The 18,833-nt window shown below is 37.2% G+C and overlaps 1 protein-coding gene across 2 annotated transcripts in view; it reads right to left on the reverse strand.

The window, feature by feature from the left end:
• Nucleotides 1-13,460: 13,460 nt before the first annotated feature.
• The window catches only part of TMEM196 (transmembrane protein 196), a gene marked incomplete at both ends in the record, with an annotated part of 48,795 nt that continues 43,422 nt past the window's right edge, over nt 13,461-18,833 (reverse strand). For both annotated transcript variants that reach the window (XM_080818944.1, XM_080818943.1), the window contains 2 exons: nt 13,461-13,520; nt 17,667-17,921. In XM_080818944.1, coding sequence (XP_080675070.1) covers nt 13,461-13,520; nt 17,667-17,921 — 315 coding nt within the window. The remainder of the gene's footprint in view (nt 13,521-17,666; nt 17,922-18,833) is intronic.

Genomic DNA, 18,833 nt, shown 5'->3' on the forward strand with positions numbered 1-18,833 from the left:
CAACCAAACAAACCAACCAGAATTTGATGCCTTAACAACATCCCCAGACCAGTTAAATCAAAACTTCTCCTTGGAGCCAAGATGCATGTAGATTCTCTGCAGGTGAATTGAATGAAAACAATTTGTCCAAAGCAATGTAGTAAAAACAATAAGCTGGGCATCAGGACAATTGAGCCAAAACAAAACTTACTTAAAATAAACTACCCCAGGGGTCCCTGGGTGGCTCAGTGGGTTAAGCCTCTGACTTCGGCTCAGGTCATGATCTCAGGGTCCTGGGATCGAGCCCCGCATCAGGCTCTCTGCTCAGCAGGGAGCCTGCTTCCGCCTCCCCCTCTGCCTGCCTCTGCCTACTTATAATCTCACTCTCTGTTAAATACATAAATAAAATCTTTTAAAAAAAATAAAAATAAACTACCCCAGCAATGATTTTGCACAAATTTTAAATAATAGGTAGTTTTATAACCCTTTGTGTGCTCTTAAGAAATTGGCTTATTTGGTTTTGAAAATTGTTTTCTACTTTTTAGTTTTTTAAAATTCTGGCTTGACTGTTAGCTGCTATCCACAATCTGCAAGATTTAAAAGAATAAAAGAATACATATAAATGTTCACCATTATGGAGTTAATTTACCAAAGTAACCTGTTTCATCTACTACCCAGAGAAGAAAAAAAAGTACAATGAGATTCCTCCCACCTATCTCCCATCCCACACAAATTCACAAGGTTTATTTGACCACGGGACTATAGTTGGACTGTACTATTTTTTTACTAAAATTTGATCAAAATGGCCCAGGAAGTCAGGCATTGCTGGTCTCTGTCTCATGAAAAGCCCTGTCAAGTCAAAGTCAAGCATGCGCGAAGATAAGCCCTTTTCTATAAGAAAGAAGATTGGATGTGACTTAGTATCCATGTCCACTGACACCCCCCCACCACCACCAAAAAAAAAATACTGATAGAGATATCAGTATTCCTGCAACTCTCTGGATTTTTTTCTCTTTTTACCATCGACCTCCCCCCAACTCCCAACATGCACACATTCACAATATATGATGTTAGTGCGTTTCTATTTCTCACAATCAGCGAATCCCTGGAGCAATGTAAATGTGCAATCATCGGTAGTTTGCTGGAATAAGTTACAAAGTAACTTCTTGCACGTGTTCTGATTTTTATGGAAAATATGCACACGTACATGATTAGAAGAGAATCTGGATGTATAAACACTATGTGTTAATATTACTTATCTCTTAAGGGTGAGTTAATGACTTTTTAAAGTGTGAATTTTCATTGTAATGAGTGTGCATTGTTTTATATTTCTTAAAGGAGAAACTTAATGAGGGAACGGATTCCTATTGCTGGCAATTTGGTTTGTTACAAGATATCGTCAATTCTTAGACAGTTTAATATAGTGTGAGGTGAGGATCCTGGGGCTAAAACTACATTGTGTGAGCCTGAATCCTGGCTCTGCCACTTACTAGGTATGTAACATTATTAGGCAAGTTCTTTCTTTTTACAGAAAAAAAAACAAAAACTGAAATTATTAGACTTTACTGAAAAAATGGAATTAGAAAGATTGATGTAGAAAGGTTTACACAAAATAGTTTTAGATGAAGGACAGTGCAGGTAAAAATGGCATTGCATCAGTTGGGTTTTGCCGCATAACAAACCATCCTCAAATCTGGTGGCTTTAAGAGCAATCACTAATTCAATTTGTGATTCTACGAATACAAATCTGGCCTGGGCCTAGCAGGACTCACTCAAGCATCTGTAGTCAGGTGTGGGCAACTCCATGGGTCTCATTCTCTAGCAGGCTAGAGTAGGTTTGCTTTCCTTACATCCGCGCATGATTTTGATCGAGACTTTTAGGAGTCCATGGTCAACACATCAGTTTTAATATGCCTGTTTTAGCCTGATGAAAGCTGTAAAGCTGAACTTGGGAGCAGGAGCTTATAACTTCCTTGAATGAAGAGCAGAGTCCTGGACCTACGAAGAACATTCATATAAAAGTTTGAATAAACGTTGGAGAATAACTTGGCCCCATCTCTGGGAATGAATTTTTTTTAAGATTTTATTTATTTGACAAACAGCAATCACAAGTAGGCAGGGGGTGGGGGGGGGGAAGCAGGCTCCCCACTGAGCAGAGAGCCCGATGTGGGGCTCGATCCCAGGACCCCAGGATCACAACTCGAGCCGAAGGCAGAGGCTTTAACCCACTGAGCCACCCAGGCGTCCCATCTGGGAATGAATTTTTTGTTTGGTTCTGATGTTACTAATATGATTAATTTCAGCTCCTCTTCAAGGTACTACCCATACAAGCAATTCATATACATAAACATTTGATTCAGCTTAAAACAAAGATTTCAATATAGTATCCTCTTAAAATATTTTATTGATAAAATTCACTCTAGCTGTGAACTGTGTTTACTGAGATAAAAATGTGCAATTTTGATAGTTTTTAAAAAAAGATTTATGTATTTATTTCAGAAAGAACAGGCTAGTGGAGGGAGGGGTAGAGGGTGAGGAAGAAGAGAATCTCAAACAGATTCCAGCTGAGTGTGGACCCCTATGGGAGGTTTGATACCACCACCCTGAGATCATGACCTGTGCCACAATCAAGAGTCTGATGCTTAACTGACTGAGCCACCCATGCACTCCTGAAATTTCATTTGTCAGTAGGGATAGTTAAAGTATCTTCAGTACAAACTAGTTGTTTGAAATAAATATGCTTAGTTTGAGAATAGTTTTGGGGGCGCAGGAAATGGTTTAAAATTTGCCTAATGAGGGGCGCCTGGGTGGCTCTGTGGGTTAAAGCCTCTGCCTTTGGCTCAGGTCATGATCTCAGGGTCCTGGAATGGAGCCCCGCATCAGGATCTCTGCTCAGCAGGGAGCCTGCTTCCTCCCCCCTCTCTCTGCCTGCCTCTCTGCCTACTTGTGATCTGTCATATAAATAAATAAAATATTTTAAAAAAATAAAATTTGCCTAATGAGTTTTGGAAATTACACCAAAAAAAAATCTGAACAGGATACTAATGTATCAAGCAGCTACTGGTTGATGCTAACTACATGTAATTCACAAATATGTCAGCAGATGGCAACTGTGAGCTTTAAGTTTCTAAAGTTTCGCTTTAGCCCAAAGTATTGCGGAGTGGCAAGAATCAAAGCACCTGTATATTGACAGTTTGTTTTTAACTTACAATCCCTCAAAAAAAGGACCTGGCATCAATTTTTAACTCTGAATGTTCTTCCTACGTGCTTATTAGATTGCTGAATTAACAGAAGTGCACCATGCTTACACTAAGGAAAAACAATGAGAGTACATTATATTTTAGCGGATATACAATGTTGCGAACATTTTGCAAACTGTAGCTGTTGCTGAAAATCCATAGAAATGAAGTCATTCAGATGTATCTGTCCGTAAGTTAAAACCCAGCTGCTTTATTTAATAAGGTAATGTTTTATTGGTAGTGAAATCATGCCCCATAGGATTAATGAGGTTGAAACTAGCAGGGGAAAGCTTGTTTTCCAGAGAACGGTTTCCTCCCATTAAGCTATTGTGTCTTTTCAGACTCCACTAACAAACTCAGTAACTGTCTCTGCAGAAGCCTGGACTCCAGGTCAACCGATAAAGCTCCAGCCTATGAACATACAGCACCCTGCATTCCTTACCAGAGATAAGGAGCCCAAGACTCCACCATTTTATACTGGCTCTCGGAGCATGCCCACAGTCCCTTCTCCTTGGCCTAACATAACTTTCTGACCTCAGGGGCTAAATTTCGCCTCACCGGTGTTAAGTCTCCAGCGCAAAGTGAATGTGGGATGTCTGTTATATATACTTTTGCTCAATGCATGTGCTCCATCTTTCTTCATGAATAGTCATCTGTTTTCCTGCCCTTTCCATCAACATGTATATAATCTCAACCCCCATAATTATAAAAACTTGTTCTCAGGGGCGCCTGGGTGGCTTAGTGGGTTAAAGCCTCTGCCTTTGGCTCAGGTCATGATCCTGGGGTCCTGGGATCCAGCCCCGAGTCGGGCTCTCTGCTCAGCAGGGAGTCTGCTCCCCCATCTCTCTGTCCTCAGCCTGCCTCTCAGCCTACTTGTGATCTCTGTCAAATAAATAAATACAATCTTAAAAAAAAAAACAACCGCAAAAAACAACTTGTTCTCTTCCCCTTCAGGCAACTGGATTTGAGATTTGTCCTCTGGTTTCCTGGTTTACTCCCTCTCAAATAGACCTTTTCCTTGCGACATACCTGATGTCCCAGTGACTGGCTTTTACCATGTGTCCATCAGGAAGTCCATCAGGATTTGGGTTTGGGTTTGGTTGCACTCATCCTTAACGTCAGGTCCCTGGTTGTCATCAGCACCACCTGAAATGTGGTTAGAAATGCAAATCCTCAGGCCCCACCCTAGGCTTACTGAATCAGAACTCTGGGAATGGAGCTCAGTAATCTGTTTACCAAACCCTCCAGGTGATTGTTAATACCTGCGAACTTTGGGAACCAGTGCCTCAAAGCAACTTGAAAAGCAGGAGAGAGGTTCTGAACTGATCATTTTTATTCAGGTATAACTGACATAAATGCAGTAGTAATGAACAATGTAGCTGATTATTTCTTCCATGTGATTTAGCAAACACGGTAGAGTTTGCAAAATAAGTAGCATAAAATAGTATACAATTTACATAGACTCAGAGAGGTAGAATGCCAGTGGTTAATTCCCACACATTTTGTAAACTGAATGAAAAACTTCAGTTTATGTACCCTTCTAGATGGTACTGAAAGGGATAACATTATGGTAAGTTGTACGTTGGAACTTAACAAAATTAAGTCAAAATATGGTTATTTCCAAGGAGTACAGAACTATCTTCAGGAAGGAAGGGAAACAATTCAGGTGGTATTCTTATTTGTATTAACATGTGTGCGTATTCCATTCTCTCTCAGGCATCGTTAAATCCTCCTTCAATTCCATTGCTGAAATAGGAGGCACAACCATTTAAATTAACAACAAATAAGCCACATTTTCTTCTGTAAATAAGAGAAGGCATGCAAAAATTCTTTATCGCTGTCATCATTTTATCTTAAACACTGCTTTGCCTCAATTGCCTTCCTACCTGAAAAATGTTTTATTAACTTTTGTTTTAGTTCAGAATTTTTCCAAGAACACATATAAAGCACTGGTTCCCATGAAGAGGCAGTGTTTGCTCAACCACTTCAGTCTAGAGGCAACCTCTTTTATTCGTAATGTATAAATAGTTTTTACAGTGTTAATTATTGTATTTGTAAATCATAGTAGGTACTTATGGGGGAAATAACAAGAGCAAAAGACCACAAATAGTCATTGTATTCTCACTCCCTAACAATGGAATTGTGTCTTTCTCACTTTTGTGGTAACAAAATACAATAATGTTTAAACACCTTGATCTGTGTGCTTGGATTTTATCTCTTGGCTATAGTTTAGATGCTCTGATTATTACCTAGAATATAAAGTCATATTAATTTTCAACTCCACTTACTTGAGGTTGCAAGTATCTATCTAGGTATCAATTATTAACAGAAAGGCAACGACAGAGACCATATACCACATCTTCTTTATCTATTCATCTATTGATGGACACTTGGGTTACTTCCCTAATTTGGCTATTGTAAATAATACTGCTGTTAACATAGGAGGGCATGGATGCCTTTGAATTCGTGCTTTTGTACTTTGGGATAAATACCCAGTAGCACACTTAGGGAAATAAGTCAGTCAGAGAAAGACAAATGCCATATCATTTCATGTGGAATCTAAGAAATAAAACGAATGAGCAAGGGAGAAAGAGAGAGAGATTTGAGAGAGAGAGAAAGAGAAAACAAGAAACAGACTCAACTATAGAGAACAAACTGATGGTTACCAGATAGGAGGTGGGTGGGGGGACGGGGGGGAGGGGAATAGGTGATGGGGTTAGAGAATGCGCTTGTGATGGTGAGCACTGGCTGATGTCTGTGATGTATGGAGTTGTTGCATCACTCGGTTGTAAACCCGAAAATACTTTAACACTGTGTCTTAACTGTACTGGAATGAAATTTTTTTTTAAAACAAAGAAAAAATAGTAAACGTGTGTGTGTGTGTATATAGTCTTGAGAACCACTGTTGGTTGGGGAGGAGTAAAGGAGGTATAAGATGGGTGGCGGGGCTCCTTTCTGAAGCTATGATATCATCTTCATATAATTTACTGTCCTTTGAGGCCTATGGCTGGTATTTCTTCTAAGGCCCTAGTTCCTTTCCAAATGGACTTTTTAAAAAAAAGGATTTTATTTATTTAATTGACACATAGAGAGAGTTAGTGAAAGAGAGAGAGCACAAGCAGGGGGCGCTGCAGACGGAGGGAGAGGGAGAAGCAGACTCTCCACTGAGCAGGGAGCCTGATGCTGGGCTCTATCCCAGAACCCTGGGATCGTGATCTGAGCTGAAGGCAGAGGCTTAACCAAATGAGCCACCCAGGTGTCCCCCAACTAGATTTTACTGCAACAAAGTTTCAACATCTTTCAAAAGGTTTTCAAATCCAAGGAATTAGCCAGTAATATTAACCATGGTGCTTTCAAGAATACCTTTGGACATTCTCATTTAGTTCCATCTGCCTTTAGCTCACTGCAGAACAAAAATAGAAAACCATTTCCTTTTTTTTTTTTTTTTTTTTTTTTTTACCATTACCTTAAAGCTGTAGTTTAATAAACCACCTGCTGCCTGCAGAGTCTGTGTGGGCATGAATTCACAGATCCTTGACACTAAATACATTCCAAAGAATGTGATATGGAAAGTTTGAGGGTGGAAAGTAGATAAAAATGAAAATTAGACACGATGTATTTTGATACACAATTTACTCCCAAGTCATTAAACAAAATGCATATTCATGGATCATATCTAGACTCCCTCTCATGGCCACAGGGGGCTCTTAATACTTCTGCGCTTTGGAAATTATTACAATGATGAATTCATCTTTATCCCGTGGCAAAGGGGACTTTCCCAGTTGTGAAAGAATGCAACACCAAGCAGAACATTACAAGGGAAGGTATTACATAAAAACCACAATTTCTCAATAAAATAAAAATCTAGACCTCCAATATTCACACTTAAAGGAGTGTTCCTAGTTGAGAAGGACCAATGACTAATGAAAACTTCCCTTGTGTCTCACTTTCCCTTGATGTTTCTTGTGATTCCTGCTGTCATGCACATACTGGCTTTAGACAAACACTATATCAAGTGTCAGCTCCCTTGAACAAAACCTCTTCCTCCTATGTTCTTGGCACAGATGAGTAGGCTAAGCTAGAGATTTAAAAGAAGAAAATGACAGATACTACAAGCAATAAACTTACCTGATTAATGAAGGCAAAATTTTGTTCGTGACAAAATTAGTTTTTTCTATAGCTTGCTGATCCCATCCCCCCCAAGAAACCCAGGGGAAAAATAATCTTGCCTCAGTTTCTCACTCACGGCTTCCTGCCTGTCTCCAATGACCTCATAGATTTTCCATCCTCTTTATATTCAAGATATGGAGAGCTCCCGTTTTCTCTTTAGTTGTCTGGGATCCTTCTTTTGCATTCCCGTTTCCAGTTGGAGCACACGCCTGTCTGCTGGTGACTAACATTTTGGTTGAAGCTGCTTTCGTCACTAGCTGCTGCCCGCTTGGTGACCAACGCTGGATTTCACCAGCTAGTTCCGGGGTAGGGAGACCCGTTAAACAAATCCTAGTGCCTAGAGTGAGGTGAGTAGCTGTAGCGGTCAAAACTTGACAACTACATAGATTAAAGTCTCAGGTTCAAATGCAGGCCCCAGAAACTGAAATCAAAGCACTGCCACAGAACCAGAAATTTGGATCTGAAATCAGAAGAAGCTGAACAAATAAAGGGCCATGGTTCCAAGGGGATGGAGTTATGGTTTTATGGACTTGAGGGTATATAAGTTACATGATATGATTGAGTAGCTCTAAGATTCATGGGTACAGCAAGAAAGGACCTTACCTTTCAGGTGAAATATTAATAATGTCTTACCACGTTATCCACATTTCATGTTAAATAAATTGTATTAATATGATTGAGGAATATTCACATTTATAGTTGATGCACATTATCAAAACCCTTGATAAATGGTTTTCACCTGCTGCACTACTGTCCTTTTTATTGATAGATAGCACTAGGCTAGTATTATCACTACTTACTCTGCTGTCTTGGAAACAACATTCTTTCCACAATTTGTTTTATCTTAGAAGACCTAGAACCTTCTTATTAAGTTTAAAATTTTCTTCTCAAAGATCAATGTAAAAGTGTTGATATAATTAGAAGATAAAAAAGACACAGAAGTCCAGATCTCAAAAGATATTTTAGATATTAAGGAGTGAGGTGCACATCTAGACAGCATTTGTACACTTCAAGGACTTATGTATGAGTAAGACTGAGTATCACATCTTTCCTTGGCTGATTGACAATGAGGGACAGGGAGAGGGATGGTAGAGCCCCCCACAAAGGGATCTGTAGCTTTTCTTTCCTGAGCAATGATCTTGAAGAGCCCAAGGGATATCTTCCAGTCCTCCATCAGGATGTTGTGAAATGACATTGGAGGACCCCTGTCTTAGTGAGGAAGGGAGGACAAATATCCTGATTGATTAGTAACAAGGAGCAGTCATGAGTCCTGATTCCTTGAGGTTAGCTAAACACTTTATGCAAATTTGACAAGATTTTAGAATTTTCTGTGAAGCTCCGGCCAAATTCTAGTCTCTCTGGCAATTTTCAGTAGCATAGTATATTTTGGCTTTTGGAGTAGGGCTTCCAATATATTATGTGGCTAAGAGAGTAGAGCCTCTGGGGGTTAATGAAGAAAAAACTTTGAAATCAAAAGTCCCTAGCTGATGTGAAGGAAAGTTTAAAGATGGAACCTAGTTCTTAAGGATTTCTAGTTAAATGAAGGCTACTTATTATAACTTATTATATAACTTATTATATTATAACTCCTTATAACTAGTTAATAAGGACAATGTTGAACCATTAAAATATTGAAATCAATTTGTTTAGATTTAGAGTTTGACTTTTTATAATACATTTCCTGGGAAATACATTCCTAGTAAAAGAATCTTATATTCAGTAAATATTTTTCCTGGCATAAAGAATAATAAAAAAACACTTTTGTATAATTTTACTAGGCATCCACATTTCAAGCAATTTCTGAATTGGTTTCCTCTACTCTGAGTAACTCACAACCTGTGATTTATGGTTTTAGAATAATTGAATTTCTTGGCTGTCACAGACTTTGAGTAAGAAGTATTACATATGTTTCCAGGAAAATGATTTAAGGAGGACAAGAATGAAGTGATGCCAAGTTCTGAAACTTTATTTGGAAACCGTGTTCTAACCAAATGGTACTTAAGATGCTCTATCTAAATTTCTGAAACATGTTTGCTAAATAATCTTTGAAAATGCCACCTTGGACATACGGTTTCTAAACATGCCACTTTTGAGCTTAAGTCAGTGAAAAAAGTAGAGGACCACAGATTGTTGTTCTCACCTTCCCAAGCATAAGAAATGCAGAATTTTTCATTGACGCATGGTAATAGGCTGAGTAAATTTCTTCAAAAATAGAAGTTACACAACATCTCATTTTACCTGTCAAACACAAAATATTTAGTTATTTACTGGAATATTTCTATGAACAGAATTTTTTTTTAAACATGAAAACTCTAGCAACTTTTAGACTTTATTATGGATTTGGCCTACACTGTATTTTTCCTTGTTCTTCTTGGTCTATGGACTTAACTGGTCCATCAACTTCAAATTTCATGGAGAGTTTACCAATTTTTTTACATTTTATTTTAATGATAAAGACTGTGGTTTTGAATAGCATTGACCGATAAGACTTTCTGAGGTGATGTTTACCCTGTGTGGTTATTGAGTACCTGGAATGTGGCTAGCTCTATTCAGCTGAGAAACTGAATACTTAATTTTGTTTTGATTAATTTATATATACATTTAATCACACATGGTTAGGTAGTGGCTACACTATCAGAGAATATAGGTAGACCTTAGAAAAGTGAGTTTATGACCCTGAGCAATTCACGTCTACATTTCTACGTAGCGTTAACATAGGCTGCTTTGGATTGTGTTCTAGGGTTTTCCTCAGTGGCTCTCAATTAGGAGGCAATACTTACCTGCCAAAGAGAGAAGTGAAAATTTGTTAGGACATTTGTGTTTGTCCTGGGGTATCCTCCTGACATTTACTAGATGCGCGACCAGAGATGCTTAATGGCTTAAAATGTAAAAGGCAGTTTGCACAATTACTGTCCACCCCAAAAGCCAGTAGCAACAATTTGACAAGCACCAGGTCAGCAGAGTTCTCTGAATATTGTGATTTTATCTGTGAGATCCCTTGCAACTTCAGTCCTATCTATAGCTAAATCTGTCTCCTACAATGTGTATCTTATCAATGCCTGCCTCCAGGGGACCTCACTTTCTTATGTTCATTTTGTCCTGCATCTTCAACCACTCCTTCTCTACATTTCCCGTCTCAGAAAATACCCTGTCTGAATTCCATATCCACACGCTGGGACTCTCTCTCCTCTTCACTCACGGCACCCTGTCCCCTGCCAATCTAGGGGACAATTCTGTCCCCCCAGAACCTAGTGGGGGAAACTATTTTTTCTATTATGATGAAAAGAGAGTTCACACCATATGCAGTTTCAAAGCACACCATTTTATTACATAGACACATCAATAGAGTCATCATACCATGTTCCACTTCTAAACAACTGTATATGTATGTGTGTGTGTGTTTAGACTAAACACACACACACACGTTTAAGTTTCCAAGCAGAATCCACTTTTATTCTTTTAGGCTTACAATAACTTCACCTTTTTGTAGCTAGTTTCTACAGCATACCACCACACTAGTGTCACATATTTTGTTTCTTCATTTACTTTCCCTTAAGGGTAGGCTCATACTAAAACTATAATGTAGTCACTTAAAGTATTCTAGTTCATAGATCAATTTGTTGTGAAAGTTGAATTTTCAAGTACTTGAACAATGTCTTCCTAATGTCCCCTACTTATCTCAGAAAGAATCACTCTACATCCAAATAAATCCCTCTAAATAACCGAGCCCTGAAAATATTGGGTTAAAAGAACTACATTTAAAGATGTATCTATGTCTGGTTATATACACAGTAGCCTATTTGGGTAACTGTCATGATTGCATCTCTTCTTAACTCTATATTGAAGCAGTGATATGCCTACTTTGTCCTTGGATGGGTGATTTCATAAATTATTTCAAAAGGCATTAAAACATCTTACTGATGCATTAGAACTCTGTATTATACAAATATGTCTACAAAGAAATGCCACCTAGATGTCAGTGGTTATTCCTTCAGTACAAAACTACATCCTTGAGTAAATTCAGTAGAGCCACATATATATAAAATATCTGCATCTATAGTTTAGATTTTCAGTAATGAAAATTATGCCTGTTGATGGCATCAAAAGAACAGTGATAATGTTAATTCGCTATTTGAGGTTGCATTTATGGGCAACTTCTGTAACCTACTGGATATTGAAGTTATTCATATGACTTAGGAGCCTTCAAACACTACAGCAAACAACCATAGCCCAGCTATTTCTTTTGACTATCTACAGCCAGAATTTTTTAATGAGTCAACTTAAATAGGGTAGGTGATGATCACGATACTCTAAAAGTAGAAGACCTTCAGATTTCCATTAACTGGAGTTATTATTTTGTTATCATAATTAAAACCCATATTTTGTTTCTAAATGATTACATGTTCTCATCCTGAGAACTAAAGGTTGAATTTACCTGTGGTTCAATAAGTAACTCATACAAATGACCTGAAAATTGATTAGCTTTGGGGAAAAATGAAAGTATCCAATACAATGAGAACCACATATTTTAAAATATTAGATTTCTTTATCTGTTATCTGAGGTTGTGTTCTCATAAATATTTTTAAAAATCATGCTATTTTCTTGCTTATTCATATTGTCACAGGTGGCTATTTTAACATTTCCCTATGGAAAAGAAGGACTGAATCTAACTACATAAATGTAAGCCCATCTTTGTATTTCCTTCTACAAAGAACTCTTTCAGGTTCTTTGGATATACATATTCTTAAAAATGGTCTGTTTATGTTATTTTACATAAAAAATAAAATTTTAAAAAGATTTAAATTAAATTCTAGCAAAGCTAATTATAACTTTACCTTTTGGGCATACATCATCTGTCCTTTTATATAATTTAATTGGGCTACAAAGTGTTTGAAATGTAAGTATCATGAAAATCACAAGTCATTATGTCTATATTAATAAATGTGGAAGTATGTGATTTAAAGTTTTTATGTTTATAAATCAGTATTAATCATTGTTATTACAGAAATGCCATTAATAGTAAAATAGCCAGATAAATAATCTATCTTTATACTACACTATTCAGATCACTCAACCTCATAAATATCAGTCACAATGATATTTACACACAGCAGACATAATAAAAAGAATAAAAATGAACAAATTTAGTAGAAATCAAACATGTGATTTTGTGGGCATAGAAAAGCCTTGAAAAATTGCTTTTCCATCTCTTCGGGAATAGAATCCTGATAATACCCCAACAGCATTACAGTTTCTTTTTGATTATCTATTTACATTCATGTATGCTATAAATATATGTTGTATATATTTTCTATATTTACAGTATATATACACACACATACACACATGTGTTATTTTATTCTTAGGCTCATTCATGAACATGCAGATCAATCTGCACAGTATAATCAAAACATTTATTTTCCTTAAATGATATTCATTTATAACTTTTCACCCTTGTGCAAAAATGCAAAAATATCATACAGATTAGTATGGTCTCTCTAAAAAATTTTTCTTTTTTATGCTTTAGGGTTTTTTTGTCATTTACAAATAAATTATGAAATATAGTTCATTCACAAATTGGATATAATTTTAATGTTTTTACAACAAGGCATTACTGAGGTTTTGAATTGTGGTATTCTTGAAGCCACTGTCTTTCAAAACAAAGACATAAATAACTTATTGTTATTTCTTGATATTTATACTTTTGATTATTTATATGAAATATGTCATTACAAATTTAATACTCATGCTAGTCAATTAGTGTTTTTGTAGAATATGAATTTTTCTTTCTGTTCATTCCTTTTTTTTTTTCCCTGAAGTCTTTAGAACAATCTGGAATGTGTGTTCAAATTACTGCACCAGAACATTTCTGGAAGGTTCTCACCCAAAAAGAAAAAAGAAAAAAAAAAGCTGAAGAAATAAGTGAGGCAAACTGAGAGAGAATGATTATACTGGGTGCCCATGAGGGAAAACAGCAAATACAAGAACTGCTTTAATTTTATCCCCTACTCCTTTGGTATTTCCTTTCCTCATGAAAATCCTAAAAAATGTTCAGTTCTTTAAAACATTGGTTATACTCTTCCGTTAAATATCAGTTGTGGTCCTCCATTGCTCATGTTGTCTGTCATTTCCTGTTAGGAAAATAAGATGAATTAGTTAAAATTTACTTTCAGAGTAAGATATTGATTTGGTCAATGGGTTTGCAAAACAGAAATTTCAAGCCACTGAAAAACTTCCTGAGTTTTGGGGAAGGACAAGGATTGATACTGTTGTTGCATTTGAGAAAATGAAATTTCATGGCAACTTGGAGCACATGAAAATGCTGAAATGATAGTCTGTTAGATCAAAGTCTTCTTCTTCTTCTTCTTTTTTTTTTTTTTAAGATTTTGTTTGACAGAGAGAGATCAGAAGTAGGCAGAGCAGCAGGGAGAGAGATGGGGGGGAAGCAGGCTCCCCACTGAGCAGAGAGCCTGATGCAGGACTTGATCTCAGGACCCTGAGATCATGACACGAGCTGAAGGCAGAGGCTTAACCCACTGAGCCACCCAGGCACCCCTAGACCAAAGTCTTCTATGCACAAAAACACTTCAGTCTGTCCCCAGTGCCCTGAGTCTCTCCTTTTCTTTCTCAACTTTATTTTGGAAAAGACCTCACCTAGAAAGAAGAAGATGGTTAAATGCCTACACTTACCCCTTGGATTGGCTTCTCTGCTGAGCATATCAGCAAAGTGCCCACATAGCCTAGGGGTTACCTCATTCTATAGAAAAATGTGTGGCTTTTTTGCAAAGAACTGAAATAGGTCCACAAGGGGATTATTGCTTATATGCAACGATGGATCACAGTGGGGAAGATTGGTTTTCATGACACTATCATTCATACAGTAAAAAAAAAAAAAAAAAAAAAAAAAGCCCACCCAAACAAATAGTAAAACCTCTTAATATGTTTCTTAAGGGATCAATTACGAGGATGCTAATAAGGAAAACTACATGGAAGGCAAATGAAAACTTAGATAGAAAGGATGAACTAACGTTAAGTTCCATTTGCAATTTGAGAAAATTTTAAATTAAGAAAAATTTAGATGTTTTGAATTCATACTTATCATTGAACATTAAACTCCTCCCTAAACATGAGAAGGTAATGAGATGTGAAGCCCATTCACATTTACAATGGTTAGTGTGCCATATTACAAAAGATATTTAAGCAAAAATATCTAAAAATCTTTCCACATGTGAACAAGCCTATTTGCAAAAGTGTAGTAAGGAAAATTCAAATCCAAATTCTTGTTCATTTACCTTAAGCCTATCAGTTTATATTTGATTGACATTTGGGAGAATTAGAAATGTGTGCTTTTGTAAACTTTAGAAATTCTTCCCAATATTTATTTGAAAAATGAAAAGGTATCCATGCCCTATTTTGACTCTCTTCTCTTAGAAAATTCAATATAGGAGATGAAATAGAATAAAGATACTTGCTTCTTGCTTTGGCTGGTTTGGAAAGTTGCTCAGGGAGAGGACCTGTGAGGGACTGGAAGGTAGAAATTGGCCTGGCTTTTGAACTTTGCTTTTGAAAACTTTGTTGTTTTGAAAGATGTGGTGGAACTTCTTCCAAGAAAATTGGGAGAAAGGAGACAAGAGGCACTGGGGACATGTCCTACTATCACATCAAGCTCTGTCTCTCCAGGCAAAGTGCCTGGCCTCTTCCAGGTCCTAAGGAGTAGTCTCATACCTGGCTGGCTATCCACTATATCTCCCTGGTAAGGTGCCAAGAAAATACAAGAAAAAAGCCGAGAAACTCAAACTCTTTTAGGATGAAGACTCTGACAGAAAATGAAGAAGGTTTTTTGGCGCCAGCAGCCTGCTTCTGTGGCCTGGTGATGGTTCAGTGACTGGCTCGCTGGGCATGCAGATGGTAAAAGTAGGCGTGGAAACACAGTGGGGTTGTTGGGCTGAGATTAAGTTCATCAGCAGGAAACCTGATTTGAGGCTTCATTCAAAAACTCACTGTGGGTGGAAAGTTAAATAGAAGCGATTCTTCAAAAATGATCTTTAACAAAATTTACTCATATGGCTTTTTCTATTCCTCATACGAGTACAAAAACAATTTCCTAATGAACTGATAAAAGTAAGATTCTTAGGTGCTTCTTCTTCTCACTAGATGAATTTGCACTCAAAATAGCTTAGAAACCATAAAAACTAATCTAATGTAGAATATTTAATTGCAGCATTAAGAAAAAAATCCAGTTTTTAAAAGGCTTAAAAATGAAAAGCGTTTTCCTAAATAAATTCATACTAATGTGGACACTGTAAAATCAAGAGAAGGAGAAAAGAGCAAAAATTGGGTTTTAAACGCATTAGCATTTTTAGTTTATTTGCAAATAGGCATGTCCAATTTGGCAAGAAGAATATGTTCTAAATTTGGGCAGAACCAAATGTGACAATTTGCAAGTGGATATACTTTCCACCATTGGGCCATAGTATCAATGAGACTTTCTGGATTTCCAATTATATCATTTAATCAATGCAAGGATGACGACTATTCATTTTTAGCAACGAAAGTATAGGAAATAAATGTGAAATGCACCACATGAGATAATTTTGTCAAAAGACAGGTCTCACACAGCATTTTTACTGTATTAGTGTCAAACTTATGTCATTTGCTCATGCAACTTTGGCATGAAGGAGATACTGTTTGTCTTTATCAGACACACCTATTATTAAAAACAGAACTCGGGTCTGTGAATGATGGTATTGAGTCAGAATCATGATGTAGCAGAAAATAAAGGAGTCATGAATCATCCAAACAGGAGTGTGTTTGGATGCTTATAGGAGGCTGAGTATTTTAAATACTCAACCAACTTTCAAGCTGCAAGACTCTGCCATGTAGGTTTCTGTTGGGTCCTCAAAGTAGTTCTTGTGACAGTGATACTTTGAGGAGCAACAAACATCGCAGCATCAGTCCAGACTGATCTGCTGACATCATGGCTTCCTAGAAAGAGGCATCGCTTCCTGCGGTGACATTACAACATGGTAACTCCCTAGAAATCAGCGTACCTTGTAGGTAACTCTGGTGTCGGGGGCACCACCGGGCAGCTGGGCAAGTCGGTTATTTCAATAGCCCTCAATCTCTAATATAAATATAACAATCATACAATAAATATTGTACAAACATACACACACACAAAGACTAAATCACAGCAGTATAAAAATAGAGCACAAATGAGCTACTATCCAAATACTTAATGGTAATCTATTTTTAACAACCCATTTCTTTAAATTATCAATCCTGCTAATTATACCATAATTTTTTTTTAAGAACATGTGTACATCAGTTCCAAATCGCTTTTTTCATGGAGCAATTTAAGAATATCTACTCTCTTTATTTGAATGTATTGATTGCATACAAAATAGAAATACTTAAAACTATGGAATACATATTTTTTTCTTCAGAATCACATTACGAAGGAATATGCGGTAGTAACTCTTGCTTACTCTGTCTTCTATTCTGCGGTTTTATTTCCATGATATCAAGTGAAATATTATCTTAGCCAGTTTAGTTTACAGATGTTTTATCTTTTCCTTCGTAGATCCAGTAACAGGAACTGAATTAAGAAATATGTGCAAAATGCAACAGAAACACAGACAGCTCACTATATCATCTGTCCTTCAAGCAATAAATGTTACTTCCTGTTTGAATGAGTTTTATGAAACAATTAGGCAAGAATATTATTTAAAATATAGGAAAAGCTACCCAAATATGCATGAAGTTTAGATGAGAATTTAATGAAGCTTTATGTGGACTGTACTATCTGCACTGGTAGGCAAGGCTTTTTGTTGCCTTATTAAAAGGTCCTTTTATGCTTCAAAATCTAATTTACATAATCAGATGCATCTACTTACAAGCACAAGAGGTGAGCTAGAAAGGGGAATTCATTAGATTTCTAAAACTGGCATTGTTGAGAGGGTATTTAGTTTTATGTGTTTTTCCTCAGTATAATACATAAAAATCCATATTTATAAGGCATTCACTATTTTATGAAATGCTATTTTAGGAACTGTGTTTTGGTATAGATAGAGAGCTATGAAACTGTTGAAAACAGGTGTGCCCAAAATAGCAGAGAAAAAAAATAATACAAAATTTCTATTCTTAGCCCAATAGGGCCAAAGTTGTAGAAAATCCAATTCCTCAAATTCTTGTCTAAAGCTGCCAGTTGACTGACCAAGATTTGACTGCAGTCTTTGTCACATGCTAGCGGTGAGCAGAAGAGGTACAAAACTTACTTTCTCAGCCATTTCATGGGAGTGGTGCAGCGAGTGCTCCCTCTCTGAGAACATCCTCCTCTGTTCGTAGCTGGCTAGTCGACAAGTTAGCCACGAAGAGAGGGTGCAGCCGCCGATCCCGATGCACGCAAGGGACATGGAGGCAAGATGCAGAGGATAGAGGGAAGAGGTCTTCTTTGTCACTGCCCGAAGGAACTGAACATTCAGGATGCCCCCAATGAGTCCACAGATGCAGCAGGCAGAGAAAAGGATCATCTGGGAAGAAAAAAGAAAGGGAGTGTCAAAGTTGAGGGAGCCAGGCTGACCCGGAACACAGTGCCTTGTCTTGCTGCACCTCAAGGATGTCTGAGCTACAGTAAAGGGAAGGGGCTTTGGTGCTTCTCAGAGGACAGGCGCTCTCCTTTCACCAAGTTTCTGTGCAAGCAGACTCAGTGGAGAGAGCACAGACCGCAGTGTTTCAGAACAGCTGACTGTATAAAGGCTAAGGATACAACTTTTGAAAACCCTGAAGTAAGCAAAATTTGTCTTCCAGGTAGATTCAGACTTAAATCATATTTACTTACTATGCACTTACTATGCTAGGAACCTGAACAGATACTATTAAATTAACCCACCCAGCAAACCTCTGAGAGAAATCGTTAATATACATTTTGGACAATGAATGGTAAGCAGGTAACACTCAAGTTTAGGGACTGAATCCCGATTTTCTGACTCTAATCCCAGTTTCACTATGTTAATCACCCTAAAATATATAAATATCTTCTCATTGAACTGTCATGAGACCCACCAAACTTCAGATCTTGATACTTCTCTAGCTATGTGGGTGTGGGGAGTTTGCTTCCTTCTCTTTTTCATTCCTGGGAGTTTTATCGTGTATCTGTTTCCCCAAATGATAGTTTAGGGACTCCCTGTGAACTGGCCCTTAATATTACAATTTTTTTGTTACTCTGTGGCACCACAGCGAAGAATATACAATAGACATTCCAAAAATACCGTCTGGTTGTTTGGGGGGAAACACAGGATGGGGCTTTGCTTTTGATCCTATTACTGGTTTGATCTGGGTCTCTGTTAAGAGACCTTGGGGATTTTATTCTACCTCAATATCATAAATTTAACTGAATATTCCAAAAGCTTTAATGATTTTATTTTATATTTGCATTTAGTTCA

Source organism: Martes martes (genome assembly GCF_963455335.1).
Source record: "Martes martes genome assembly, chromosome: 11".
Classification (NCBI taxonomy): Eukaryota; Metazoa; Chordata; class Mammalia; order Carnivora; family Mustelidae; genus Martes; species Martes martes.